At 27.5% G+C, this 14,442-nt stretch overlaps 1 protein-coding gene across 11 annotated transcripts in view; it reads left to right on the plus strand.

Moving 5' to 3' along the window:
• The window catches only part of LOC413968 (dystrophin, isoforms A/C/F/G/H), a 413,776-nt gene that overhangs the window by 10,361 nt on the left and 388,973 nt on the right, over window positions 1–14,442 (plus strand). For 9 of the 11 annotated variants that reach the window (XM_026446499.1, XM_026446488.1, XM_026446500.1 and 6 more), the window contains 27 exons: window positions 1,557–1,618; window positions 1,699–1,791; window positions 2,209–2,286; window positions 2,359–2,451; window positions 2,611–2,700; window positions 2,786–2,984; window positions 3,091–3,239; window positions 3,308–3,703; window positions 3,769–4,410; window positions 4,492–4,614; window positions 4,700–5,179; window positions 5,297–5,454; window positions 5,626–5,993; window positions 6,111–6,898; window positions 6,980–7,132; window positions 7,518–7,679; window positions 7,992–8,294; window positions 8,365–8,508; window positions 8,612–8,782; window positions 8,866–9,048; window positions 9,130–9,246; window positions 9,337–9,456; window positions 10,424–11,815; window positions 12,059–12,283; window positions 12,565–13,080; window positions 13,159–13,796; window positions 14,199–14,346. In XM_026446499.1, the coding sequence (XP_026302284.1) occupies window positions 1,557–1,618; window positions 1,699–1,791; window positions 2,209–2,286; window positions 2,359–2,451; window positions 2,611–2,700; window positions 2,786–2,984; window positions 3,091–3,239; window positions 3,308–3,703; window positions 3,769–4,410; window positions 4,492–4,614; window positions 4,700–5,179; window positions 5,297–5,454; window positions 5,626–5,993; window positions 6,111–6,898; window positions 6,980–7,132; window positions 7,518–7,679; window positions 7,992–8,294; window positions 8,365–8,508; window positions 8,612–8,782; window positions 8,866–9,048; window positions 9,130–9,246; window positions 9,337–9,456; window positions 10,424–11,815; window positions 12,059–12,283; window positions 12,565–13,080; window positions 13,159–13,796; window positions 14,199–14,346 (7,991 nt within the window). The remainder of the gene's footprint in view (window positions 1–1,556; window positions 1,619–1,698; window positions 1,792–2,208; window positions 2,287–2,358; window positions 2,452–2,610; window positions 2,701–2,785; window positions 2,985–3,090; window positions 3,240–3,307; window positions 3,704–3,768; window positions 4,411–4,491; window positions 4,615–4,699; window positions 5,180–5,296; window positions 5,455–5,625; window positions 5,994–6,110; window positions 6,899–6,979; window positions 7,133–7,517; window positions 7,680–7,991; window positions 8,295–8,364; window positions 8,509–8,611; window positions 8,783–8,865; window positions 9,049–9,129; window positions 9,247–9,336; window positions 9,457–10,423; window positions 11,816–12,058; window positions 12,284–12,564; window positions 13,081–13,158; window positions 13,797–14,198; window positions 14,347–14,442) is intronic. The other 2 variants (XM_026446501.1, XM_026446514.1) reach the window with 2 other exon arrangements.

The following is a 14,442-nucleotide window of genomic DNA, read 5'->3' on the forward strand; positions in this document are numbered from 1 at the left end:
TCGAACAATCGTTCTAATGGTCGTTACTCCCGATCGCGTAGGATGGTGTCTATCGAGAGCGCGCAGGAAGTGGCGCGATGATTACGTGTTGCGATTGAATTTTTCTAACAGAAAACGGCGGCGGTTCAGAGGAACGGGGCGCTATCGTAAAGAAAACTGGTGGATCGTATGACGGTGCAAAAGAACTGGATGCACCATATTCGGAAGCGGCACGGTTTCGTAAGGAAAGGCTCCACGTTGGCCGATGCCAGGCCGGGAAAGACGCACGCTCTCGTATCTTACGGCATACTTTGCTTCGGCTACGTGATCGCCATTCGCGATTTATAACATCCCCCTCGGCTCCCCTTCGCTTCTCTCCATTATCTTGTGTGCCTTCGAATGTAAGATAAGTACGACCGTTCATTCATTCATTCATTCGCTGGCCGGTGACGTCCGCGTGTTTTGTTGCGTTTCTTTTCGATTTATTTGTTTGCTCAAATGTAGGGCGAAAAATGCATAGCTTTCTGGATCGATTAACGTCAGGGACTCTGATAAAGCTATAAATGATTAATACCGTTTATTTGCGATTGGATTTTAACGATGTCGAGACGTCTCACTTGGCAATAATTCGACGATATGCGAAGGGAATGACGAATGGTGATAAGTTGAAATGGGGATAGATGATGTGAGAGATTTGCGAAGGATATAGGATATAGGATATTGTACGAGTAAGAATTTATAGCATAGGCCGGTATAAAGCAATATGATCGGAATCTGAATATTCTGGTTTCTGGTAAAAATGCGTCTAATGTATGCGGTTGCGTCGGGTTTTGAAGGACTCTGTTTAGATATCGGAGAAACGAGTGAAAGACCGTTTTGATCAAAGTACGATGAATCACTCGAACAGTTTACCTTTACAAGTTAAACACTTGTCACCGAGTCTGTGAATTTCGAAGGGACGATTAATTATTCGAGCTTCTTATATGTGTATCTATAAAATAAAATTGTCGACTCTTGAAAAATCGCTAGTCGTACAGAATCCAACCAGGTATTTAAGCATCATGCTTATGACTTTCTGTTGGCCGACCTAAATTTCAAGAGTTTACTGCTGCATCTACCGGGGTCAATGAGTGTCAACGCGATAGATGACGAGACGTCGTTGCCACGTCGACAATAATTTCGCGGTAATGTCGAAATGACAATGAAACCACTGCTCTTGTTTCAGGAACAAAATATTTAAATCAAAATTCCTTGCTCTTCTTTCAGCCGAATCGTAACAACTGTGAGATTTTGTTTATTATCCGCTTTTCCACAAATTTCTCAAAAGATACTTTTGAGAATTTAATACATTATCATTAATAATAATATTTTTAATATAATATGTTTATATTATTTATTAATTTTTTTGATTATCTAAAATGTATTTGTACAATTCAATTGTTTCGAGTATATTATTAAGATTGATATATCATTGTGTATAAATTTGTCACATCAAATTGTGATATAAATTGTGCGATAAATTGATTTGTATTAACAATTATTTTTCGATTATAATACAATGATTAAATATGTTACAGATGAGCGGGAAGATGTACAAAAGAAAACGTTTGCAAAATGGATAAATTCGCAATTACTTAAGGTACGTGCCATGTTTTTAAATATAAAAATATAAGAATATATTCACGTGTAATCAAATAACAAATTAAATCTTTATCGCAGAATCATCACGAGCCGATTTCTGATTTGTTCGTTGACTTGCGAGATGGCAATCGGTTATTGTCTCTCTTGGAAGTTCTCACATCTAAAGTCTATGTAAGTATAGTATTTTCAATATAGGTGAATGATTACATAATCTAAACGGATAGGTGCGATAGCTTGTTACGAGACATACATGGTATTTTTATTTTACGTCTGATGTAATCTTTTAAACATTCCGCTGACAATTATTTTTTTCTTTAAATGCTTCTTGGAGTAGCACGTCTCGTGTTTACATTATGAGCTTTACGAATAGAATTCCAAACAGGTGCGCCTATCGAGCATTACGAATATTTACATAAAACTGCTAGTTATCTGTATATAGTAGGCGTAAAAGTATTCCGAGCGAAAAATATGCATCGTTCCGCATATTTATGCCGTTTCATGAATATCTTTAAATTGCACTATTTATAATTCTTTTTAATGATTTAAAAAAAAATCGTATACCTAATCTTATAATCTATTTATTTACAGAAAAGAGAACGCGGTCGAATGAGAGTTCATCATTTGAATAATGTTAATAAAGCTTTGCAAATTCTTGAACAAAATAATGTAAGTTGCTGATATATTTAATTAGAAAACAATGTAGAAAGTGCAAACTAATGATTCTTGTCATTCTCCTAGGTAAAACTCGTAAATATTAGCAGTAACGATATAGTTGATGGGAATCCTAAGCTAACACTTGGATTAGTATGGAGTATTATTCTACACTGGCAGGTCAGTTTTATGATTAATTTGTTTAAAATAAAAATTATCAGTATGTTTTTATTATTATTGCATTTATTATTGTATGCTATTATTTTTTTCATCTTATATGATTTCTTTTAAATAATCTTTCATTTATTTGAGACTAAATAATTACAAATATTTCCTTAGGTACATTATCATCTGAAAGATTTAATGACAGAACTACAACAGACGAATTTAGAGAAAACTCTTTTAGCATGGTGTCGTCAAAATTCACAGGTGAAAATATGATCCAATTAAATAATAATATCTTTTTTAATTTATTGCTGTAATATATGATAAAATTTTGATATATCGTTTTCAGAATTATTCTGGAGTTGATATTAAAAACTTTACTACATCTTGGTCAGATGGTTTAGCATTCAATGCTATTCTTCATAAATGGAAACCGCATTTATTTGATTTTAATAACATAGCGCGTAAACATCCCAATGCTAGACTAGATCATGCATTTCGTATTGCTCAGGAACAATTGGGTATTGAACGTTTGTTGGATCCAGAAGGTATATAATATAAATCAAGAAAATCAAATTAATTTTAATTTTACTTTTATAATTAATTGTTAATTTTAATTACGTTAATATTTAAAAATTATATATTTTATGACAGATGTGAATACATCGGTGCCGGATAAAAAATCAATAATGATGTACGTTATGTGTCTTTTTCAATCATTACCTCATTCTGGAGATGATATAGGCGAATTAGATCTATCAGTAGCGAGTGATAGTAGCCCGGTTACTACTCCGGGAGCAGAGGTAACTTGATTTTATATATATTATTCGTATAATTTATAAAAAAATTTATAAAATAAAAATATTTGTAGAATACATTATCTTTTACAAATTTTGGAACACCAACATCACGACCGATGAGTCTTGCGACAAACGTATCGGTAGAACTTGGTGGTTATCAAGTCGCTCTCGAGGAAGTTTTGACTTGGCTTTTGGAGGCAGAAGATAAATTAAATCATGCTCCAGATCCTGGATCTACTTTAGAAGTGTTAAAGCAACAATTTCACGAACACGAATCATTTTTGGTAGAATTATCCGGTCATCAAGATGGTGTTGGTGCTGTATTGGAAGAAGGTGCGAGATTATTAGCGGAAGGCGGTTTACACAAAGATGAAGAACACGAAGTTCGTGTTCAAATGTCATTATTAAATTCTCGATGGGAAGGACTTCGAATGCGTGCAATGGAAAGACAAACTAAAATTCATGAGGTGCGTATAATAACACTAATATTAATTTTATATATAATTAATAAATAATTTTTTAATTATTATAGGTTCTTATGCAAATGCAACAAGGTCAGTTAGATGCATTACGGCAATGGTTAACAAGAACTGAAGATAGAATTTCGCGAATGGCAGCTATTGAATTAAATCAATCTGCCTTAGACGAACAACTGAAACAATTGAATGAATTAGAACAAGATATTGAAGCACAGCAAGGAGTTGTTGATGGTATGAGAAATATGGTAGTTGTTGTGGATGAAGAAAATTCTGAAGCAGTTTATGCGCAAATGGAAGATCAATTATCTGCTCTCGGAGAGCGATGGACTCATATTTGTCAATGGAAAGAAGAAAGGAGGCAACGTTTGCAGGCTCTTTCTTCACTTTGGCAAAATGTTAACGATGACTATAAAAGATTAATGTCATGGTTGAATGAAACTGAAATTACTTTAAAACAAATGGAAGCAAATCCTGCTTCCGAAATTGGTGAAGTACTTGAAAGAATTAAAAAATTACAAATATTAAAAATGGATATGGATGAAAATCAAAGAAAGTTAATGTCTTTACAAGAATCAATTCAAGAATTGGAAGGACAAAATACTTCACCAGAATGTATTAATATATTAGAAAAAATCGAAAATTTGCAAGATCGATGGGAAGCAGTGGGACAAATAATGGAAGTGCAAACACAAAGGGTAACATATAAAATTTATTTATTTTCTATATATTATTTTCTATCTATACAAAAAATATTTTTTATTTTTATATAATATTAGATAACAAATTCGGGATTTGAATTTGATCTGAAGACTGAGAGGGAAACAACTGTAGTTACAGGCAATGAATGGATGTCTGAAACAGTAACAAGTATCGCTTATAAAGAAGAAATTACTGCAACTGTATATTTGCGAAAAATTTTATAAATTTTTTAAAATATTTATTACGTGAATTTATATTTCTTATATTTATTATTTTTCTTTTCAGTCTACACCTCATAGTGATTCAAAGAAACGTCGCGTAGACAGTACAAGTAGACATGAATTTGAATCGGCATTACATAATCTGTATAAATGGCTCGATTATATTGATTTAGAAATTGGACGATCGGAGGGAGTATTTGACGAATTAAGCATCGAAGAAAAGAAAGTTGTTTATAATGATACAATTGCTGATATAGAAGCACATAAAAATGATTATGACAAAGTTTTAGAATTGGGGAAGCAGCTTCTCGAAGAATTAAAAAATGCTAATGAATCAATTGAAACAGATGAAACAAAAATTAAAGATATACAGAATTGTTGGATGGCAACTAATAGTCGGCTTGAAGAAATAAGAAATCGTATAGAATATCTAGAAGAAGTAAAAAAATTTCGAACAGAACTGTCTAGTTTAAATTTAATGTTAGATAGCTATTCTAAATGGTTTGATTCAAATAAAGGAAACAATCAAGTGGAACCATTTAGAGTAATATTGTTTTGTTTCTTTAAAATACTTTAAAATAATTTTCTTTAAAATATATTTTTTTTTAAATCTAAATAAAATTCTAATTAAAATTTTAATTTAAATATAATTTTTGTTTAGGTGAAATTGAAATCAATGAAATCTCATGAAGAGCGCATAAAAAAATTATTAGAAAAAGCCAAAGAATTATCAGAAAATCAAACTGGAATTAACGAAACTATCAATTTAAATGAAGATATACAAATGTTTGTTTGTAACTGGGAAAAATTATATAAAACGTAATAACTTCTTTTTTCATTTATTTATATTGATAAAATTTTATATTTTATATATATATATATATATATATATATATATATATATATAATATATTATATATAATGATATATAATATTTATATTAATATATAAAATATATACAATTTTAATAATTTCCCAATATCATTTCAGATTATCTGAAAAATTAACTGAATTAAATGATGCTGTTGATAAAACACCGCCGAAGAAATATACAGATGCAGTTACTAATCTCACTTCTTTTATTAATAATGTGGAAAGTATGTTATTATCAGAACATATAGTAATGTCAGATGATAAAACAATGACAGAACAATTACGAAAATTCAGCGATTTGCAAAATTCTTTGAGAGAACACCAAGAAGCTTATAATTATGTAAACAGTGTTGGACATGAATTAATAATGAAGACCAATGGAGATTCTCAGGGTCAAAGACTTAAAGATGCATTACAAGATCTTATTACTAAATGGAGCGATATACCCATAATATTAGAAGAACGTCAACAAAATTTGCAAAAAGGTATATATATATATATCTTTATATATATGTATATATATATGTACATGCGCGCGTGTTATTTTTTTTATGAAATTTTATTTCTTTCTTTTTTTAAAAATATATTGTAATCTTTCGTAGATATTCAATGTTTAAAAATATTCAATAACGAGCTTTCAGAGCTTGAAAATTGGCTTGAAAAATCAAGCCAATATTTAGAAGAATTATCAAAAGATAATATATCAAATGATATTGAAACTATGGAATTTAGATTAAAACAGATTCAATCTTTTTGTGAAGATATAAATGAAATGAAACCAAAAATAGAAAAACTCCAAATTTCTACAAATAAATTACTTGAAAATTCTGAACCAAAATTTGCAAATGTGTTAAACAATAAGTTAGAAGTTATATCGCATAAATGGAATGCTATCGTTGACGGTGCTAAAAGTTTAAATGATAAGTATGAGGATACATTGAAAAAAAATGATGAAATAATAAATGGAATAGAAGACTTTACAAAGTGGTTATCGACTTTAGAAAAAGAAATACCAATTGAAACCAAAATAACGTCTTCTGTTGAACTGTTTCAAGTTCGTGGTCGATATCAGTCATTAAAAGAAAAGATAGATAAGCGAGTAGAAGAATTTAGAAATCTCAATGAAATGGGCAATGATAAATTATTAAGTTCTGAAGGATCTTCAGTGCAAGAACTTGGTAGACGATTTACATTTTTAAATGCTCGTTGGACCGATGTTACAGATCGTATTTATGAACGATATAGACATTTACAAAATGCTAGCCACGAATATGGTGAATTCCGTGCTTTAGTTGCACAAGAAAGTGATTGGTTGGATAAATTAGATAAAAGATTGAGAAGATCAACAGAAAGAGCTGCAGATGCTGAAGAAATATCAGAAGAACTTGATGTAAGTGTATTTAATATAGTTTATAATATAGGACAAATTTTTATAATTTTTAAAAAAATAATAAATTTTTACCTTGAAAAGGATTTAGAAAATTATATACGAAATCATCCAGAATTAAGACTTGAAAAGATACAAGAAATAGGTAAACAGTTGATTGAAAGTAACATCATGACTCAGTCTATTAAAACAGATGTAGAGAATCTAACAAGTCGTTGGGAAAGTTTAAATAATCAGGTATGATGATCATTATATGTAATGTTATGCTTGAAATATTAATTTTGTTCATAACAAAAAATTGTATTTATTTTTAACTGCATGCATCATTAGTAAAAAAATCTATTTATTTATTTAAACATCATTGATTTTTTTATTCTGCTTCAAAATATTATTGTTGCTTGTATGAATTATAAATTTTTTTTTTTATTTAATAATTATTATTTGGATAAATTTTAAAAAATTTTCAATATTCTTAAGCAAATAATTTTTTTATATCTATATTATATTTTTTTAAATTTTAAATGACTTTTTAAATATGAAAATTCAGTTGTTGAATATTATTTAATAATATATATTACACAATTTTTATTGAATTACAAAATTAGAATTATATTTTGAGTAGGCAGGGCAGCGAGCAAAGCTGCTGGAAGGATCTGTGAAGCAAGCACAACAATCGGAAGGACGTATTCTTGCTCTTCAGCATTCCTTAACGCAAATAGATTCTGTACTAACAGCACGTCTTGACTGCGATCTTACAGCTGATGATTTGCCTCATGATTATCAGGTCTGTTAGTGAAATTTTTGTTATTTATTTATTGAACATTCAAAAAAAAAAATGATTCATTTACAAATTAATACAAAATATGTAAATATAATATGTGTACTAAAAATGTAAAATTCATTTTTTGCTCTTACATTAATAAACAATTTGTATATAAAACATTGCTTCTAAGAAGCATGAAAGAAAATTATTTGTGTATTTTGCAAAAATATAAAATAAGAAATATATAATACATTTTTTTTTATCATAAATTGGGAAAAAAATTAGATAAATATAAATTTTCTTGTGATATTAATTATATAAATCAAACTTTAGAAATTAATGGAAGAAATGGAACATCAACGATCTACACTTCAAGAAATGGCATTACAAATTGAATCCTACAAGGCTTCTGGAAAACAAGAAGCAGCACTCAGATTACAAGAACAATTAACTCTCATTGAACAGAAATTCTCTGAAGTTCAACAGAAATTTCAACGTTTTCGATGTCCAACGAATTTAGAACCAAGATTATCCAGAGCTTTACGAGAACTTAGAGGAATAGAAGAAGCAACTTGTTTATTAGAACTGTCATCAGAAGATCCAGAAGCTATTGAAGGTCAACTTAAACATTGTCTGGTAATAAATTATTTATTATATAAATTATATATTTTGATAAATTCAAATTTTATAATTTATTTCTTTATAGCGTTTTTATCAAACATTAAGTGAAATTAAAAGTGAGATAGAAAATATTATAATAACTGGTAGAAAATTAGTTGAAGAAAAAAGTGTCACTGAACCAGAGAAATTTTCACGACGAATTGATATGTTAAAAGAATTATACAATAAGGTAATATGCGTAATATCAATATGTATATATTTTTAATAGAATATTATTTTCTATATAAAAATTTATATTATATATATTAAATTGTATTTTTTCATTATTGTAGTTGGGTTTACATATAACTGAATCAAAAGCATGTTTAGAAACAGCACTGGATTTATCACGCGATATGTATAAAAATATGTCTTATATTAATATGTCTATGGATAGTATTAATAAAGAATTGGATAATCAAAAAAATATGCCTGATCTTCCAGTTAATGCGATATATGTACGAGTAAGTATGTGATTAAATAAGTACATAAATTTGAATGTTACGATTTTTTATAAAAACAAATAACTGTGAAATTGTTTAAATAGGAAACCTTAACAGAAGTAATACCACGATTAAACGTTGTAAAAGATAAATTATTAAATTCACAAGATGAATTTTCTAAACTTTGCGATCCTATGTATTTAGAACAACTTAAAGAAAAATTATCAGATGTTGTTATTAGATTAGCAAATACTGAAAAGAGATTAAGATTGTGTAATGCTTCAGAGGTAAATTTATTATACATAAAAAGATTAATATTTAATATAAAGCGTATTTGAAATATTTAAAGTCAATTTTTATATTTTTAGGAAGAACCTAATGTTGATGAAATAAAAGCATGGCTTTTACAAGTTGAGGAAAAACTAAATAAATTAGATAGTGTTCCGGTTGATCAATTGACGGAAAATCATTTTGAACAATGCAAAGTAAATGATGATTTCTGATTGAAATATATTAATTATAATTACGTATATATATTTTTAAAAATTTTTTCAATAACTTATATTAATTTTTAGGCTGTTCAAAGCGAAATGATTGAAGCAAAACCAAAAGTCAATCAACTACAACGTTATACTTATTACCCGAAAGTTTCAGATGTTTGTAAGAAATGGGAAGATATATCTAATAGAATTCAAGTACGTATAAATATTTGTATAATAAATTTAAATATCATCCATTGCTTGTTTTCTCATTGCTTGTATTGCTTCTTCTTTATCTTAACATTTGGTATATGTAATGCTTGTGCTTTATAGTACCATTACGTATATCTTATTGAAAAAAATTTTCATTTCTTCAATGATGTAATAATGATATAACTATTTCAATGATATAATTATATTTTTATAAAATAATGTTTTAATTTCAATTGAAAAATTAGTTGATGCAATACGTAAAAGTTTTAAGTTTTTAAGGTGTTTAAAGTTTAAAATATAGTTTAATTAATAATGCATTAATTTATAATAATTTATAGTAATTTTATTTTTCATTTTTTTTTATTAAATTTTTATAATTTTATATAATAATTAAAGTTTTATAATTTTATTTTCTACTTATTTTTTAAAATTTTCTAATTTTTTTAAATCTTTTAAAAATTTACACATAAATTAATTACATATATTTATGTATATTATTTAAGTTTGATTAATATTTCATATATTTAACATTTTATTATGTGCCTGGGTATATTATACTGTATAAGTTATATTAATAAGTTTTATAGATCATTTTGATCTTGTCCAAGAGGTGTCTCTATCTATGTAAATAATACTGTCATTATTAATAAAAAGCAGATATAAACTTTGGTGGATGGAAAATATTTGTTTATGGATCATTTATGATATTGTCTCTCCCCTTATGTAGATTTTTATACAGAAGTCTGAATATGATTTGTAAATCAACGAATAAAAAAATGAACTGCAGAAATGTACTCCAAAATTTTTGTACTGGTGATGGATACACGCAACGAAAAAGCTTTGTTTGCACAATGAAATGCATTGTCACTTTCATTTTGGCCATGCTTGATATTGTCATACTATTAATAATGCTCTTTCAATTAACTGTCGCCTGTCCATGAATTTTCTGTTACCTATCATATTTTCACAGGAATGGATCCACAAAATCACAGACAGTTTATTAATAAAAAGTAAGATGGGAGAAACAAAGGGGAGAGACAATTATGGACGTACTAAATTGTCTAGACAAGATCAAACTTCGATGCAACTAGCTAAAAAAGAAAATAAATTGATAGATGAGAATGAGGAAATATATGGTATAGGATATCTTAATCCCGCATTTGATGAAAGTCAATGTAATATTATTTGTACACCTGAAAGTTCACCAGTTGATATTGTTCATCGAAGCCGGAAATCTTCCGCAAAATCTGAAAAAGTAAAAGCTAAAATTGTAGATGTTAGTAGAACTGTTAGACGAAAATTAGACATGAGCTCTATACCCGATGTTGTTCAGACTTCTCAACCACAAGTTGTTCATATTGACGACGATCTATCTTCTTTATCTCCTGATACAGATGTATACATGGCCGACGAAGAATTTTTTTTGTCCAAAAATAGCACATTATTTTCTCAAGTTTCTTCCAATACATTGACTACAACAGAATCCAAACCATTAAACTATAATAATACACAGATGAATCCCTTTCGTATTGTAGAAGTGAAAGAAATAGAAATAATAAAATCAGTTGCATCTCCTGAAGATCACGTAATATTACCAAGTGCAAATGTCAGTGCAGGATTAAAACCACAAGTTGTTGAAAGAGTAGAAATTATTGAAGATACAGAAACTGAACCAGAATCGGTAGATACAGATACAGAAGATAAAGAAACTAGAATAAAAGTTTGTAAAAATGCAATTAGTAATGGGAATCAAACTGTCAATAAGAAAAGAGAACTTATTCCTATATTGAAGAAGAAAAAAATAATAGATTCATATTCTGCAAAAAGTGTTAAAAAATTAACTCTGAAATTAGATGTTGAGGATACTTCAACTGATAATCAAATTTCAAATTATAAACCACAATTTTCATGTAAAGTAAACAAATTTGAAAAAAACTCCGCATGGAAAGATAAGGATAGCATAGCTGAATATCTTATACTCGAAGATAATGAAATAAGTACAAAATTAAGCTCAAGATGTTCTGCTGATCTTGTTCTCACATCAGGAATTAATTCTACAAAAAGCAAAAAAGAGCTCAATAATATTAAAGAATTAACATTTGAAAAAGATCTTTCAAAATTGCATGGTAATGAAAATCATAATAATGATTATGAAAGAAATATAAAATTGATGTTATTTAGACGTGCTAGAAGTATTTCAAAAGATGATACACTAGAGGATTGTGAAAGCTTTTACGGAAGCGATAAAGAAACAGATGATGTTTTAATTTTTTCTGATGATACAGAAATTGATGTTGGAAGTTCCAGTTCAGAAGGAGAAGATTCAAATTCAAAGGAGCATATTGAGCACCTCTTGGGCAAGGTAATTCTAATAGCATTTATCTTGCCATTGTAAGATCTATCTCTATGTTATATACAATGTACGCATATATTAATAATACAATTAATAATAATATATTAATATAACAATATTAATAATACAATTAGTAATAATTAGAATTTTAACATTTGGTAGATATATATATAATATAGGTGAAGGCTAACATATAAATGTATAAAGAAATTTGATTCATTATGGATTTTCTTATAATTTTGTTGTATATAGATACAGACTGAAAAATTATCACAAGAAATACAACATAAAATAGAGACGAAGATTTCTAGTGATAAGAGGCCTTTTAAAATTTCAACTAGTTTATCCAGAACAGGCTTAGAAAAAAGTATTTTGGAATTTGAACAAGCTGCACAACGGATGTTACATAGAATGGATGTCATGTTGATGAGCATCAGTGGAATCAGTAATGAAAAAGATCCAACTAAACGATTGGAAGTTTGTATTATATTTTTTTTTAAAATTTTTGTAATATTAATAAATCTAAAGTATATTTGAATATTAAAAATTAAGATGTTAACAATTTAGAAGTGATTAATAAACAAAAACTAGTAATTTTACAAATAATTTTAATGTTTATATAAATTAAAAATTGTTAAAATATATATTATATATAAATATATATATAAATATGTATATATATATTAGTGAAATATATTTTACATGTTTTTTAATATTATAAATTATACGTTTGTTCAATATATGTTTATATATTTTAGGTACTAAAAGGAGAAGTTAGTACTCTTGCTCCAGATGCAGCAGCTTTGATCAGTAAAGGTGATGGCCTAGTTATGACAGTACATATATCTGATCCTGTTAGAGCTGAGAAGATAAAAAATGAACATCAAGATAAATTAAGAAGCAAATGGCATCAAGTTATGTCTGAAATAGAAACAAGGCGCACACAAGCACAAAGAGGAGAAGAAATGTTAAGACAATATAATGCCATAATAACAGAATTTGAAGATTGGTTTCGAGATGTACCATTAAAACTTGAACAAGTAAATAATTATGAGGGACAATTAGAATCTTTTACTGTAGAATTTGATGCTAAACAAGAACAGATTAAAAAATTAAATGAATTAGCTATTGAATTAAAAAAATTAAATATTGGGTATGCTGAAACTATAAGATATAGCATTAACAGTAGATGGCAAGAAGTTAGTTCACAATTTAAAAGATTTAGCGGTAGTAAGGATAAGGACAAACATGTAACAGACAAAAAAGTTGAAGTGGTATGTTATATTAATATTTTCTATTTATTATTATTTTTGGTTTATCGAATAATTGTTTTTTAATTTTACATTTTTCAGGATGTTGGAGGAGTTGATATGCAAGAATTTACTGCCAGAGTTAATAAGATTAGAGAAGCTGTTGTAACTGTGACGAGATCTTTAAATTCCGTGCCATTGAATGGCGATGATTATGAAATTTTTTCAAATCAAGAAGAATGTTTAAAAAAAATTAATAACGCATTAAATATTTTAAAACCAAGCATTGAAGAAATCAACACTATTTTTGAAAATGTTGCTTCGCAGTTAAGAAGAGAGCAAGGCGAACAAATTAGACGTTTGAGTGATAAATTACGAGATGAATGGATAAATGTTAATCAGAGTTATGTAGAAAGATATAATCGTTGGAATAAATGTTATGAAAAATGGAAAGAACTTTGCAACACATGTCGTTCTTTTTCCGATTGGTTAGATAAAACGGAAGATTCATTAAAAAAATTAAATTCTCTTGGTCAATCTAAAATATCAAGAACAAAAATATTTGAATTGGAACAAGAGATTTCTAGGATGCAAAGAATTATGAATAATATTAACGTTTCAAGTGCTAGTATTTTAACTCGTGCTAAAGCTGAAGATATGATGGAATTAAGAGAAATGATTGAAACTATAAAACGACGTTGGCAAAATATTATAACGGACTTAAATACACGAAAAGAAAAGTATGAAAAAATATTAATTAAAATTTATTTTAATAAATATATTTATATTTTTCATGAATTTATTAATAAATATATATTAGTAAATATATTAATAAATGAAATAATAATTTATTGTTTAACTTATATGTGGCATAGAAAGCTAAGCTTTTTCTGCTACTGAGTTATTTCAGTTGTGATTTGTCTTTAGTACTGTAATAAACTCAGAATAACCTCGTATAATAAAGAAGCACAGATTAAATTATATTTAAATTATATATAACAATTAAATCTTTTTTATATATCGATTTTTTTTTATATATTTTAATTTGAAATTTTTTTTTTAATAATTTAATTATTAATAATTATTTGTATTAATACTTTTGACACATTAATCTAATAATTATGTGATTTTTTTGATTAAAGGAATTTTGCTATGGAAAAGAAAGTGAACAATGAAGGCAGAATTTTAGAAAGTGCTTATAATATATTAGAGCAAATCAATTCTTTATTGGTATCAGCAGCAAATCCTTCAGATGAGACTTCTTTATCAATAAGATTGTCATTAATTAAGGTAAATTTATGCATTTATAAAATAATTAAAATTTTAAGAAGACATAGTATAATTAAAATTTATTAAAATCATATTATTTATTTAATACAATTTTGA

This window comes from Apis mellifera, linkage group LG1 (genome assembly GCF_003254395.2).
Source record: "Apis mellifera strain DH4 linkage group LG1, Amel_HAv3.1, whole genome shotgun sequence".
NCBI classification, from domain to species: domain Eukaryota; kingdom Metazoa; phylum Arthropoda; class Insecta; order Hymenoptera; family Apidae; genus Apis; species Apis mellifera.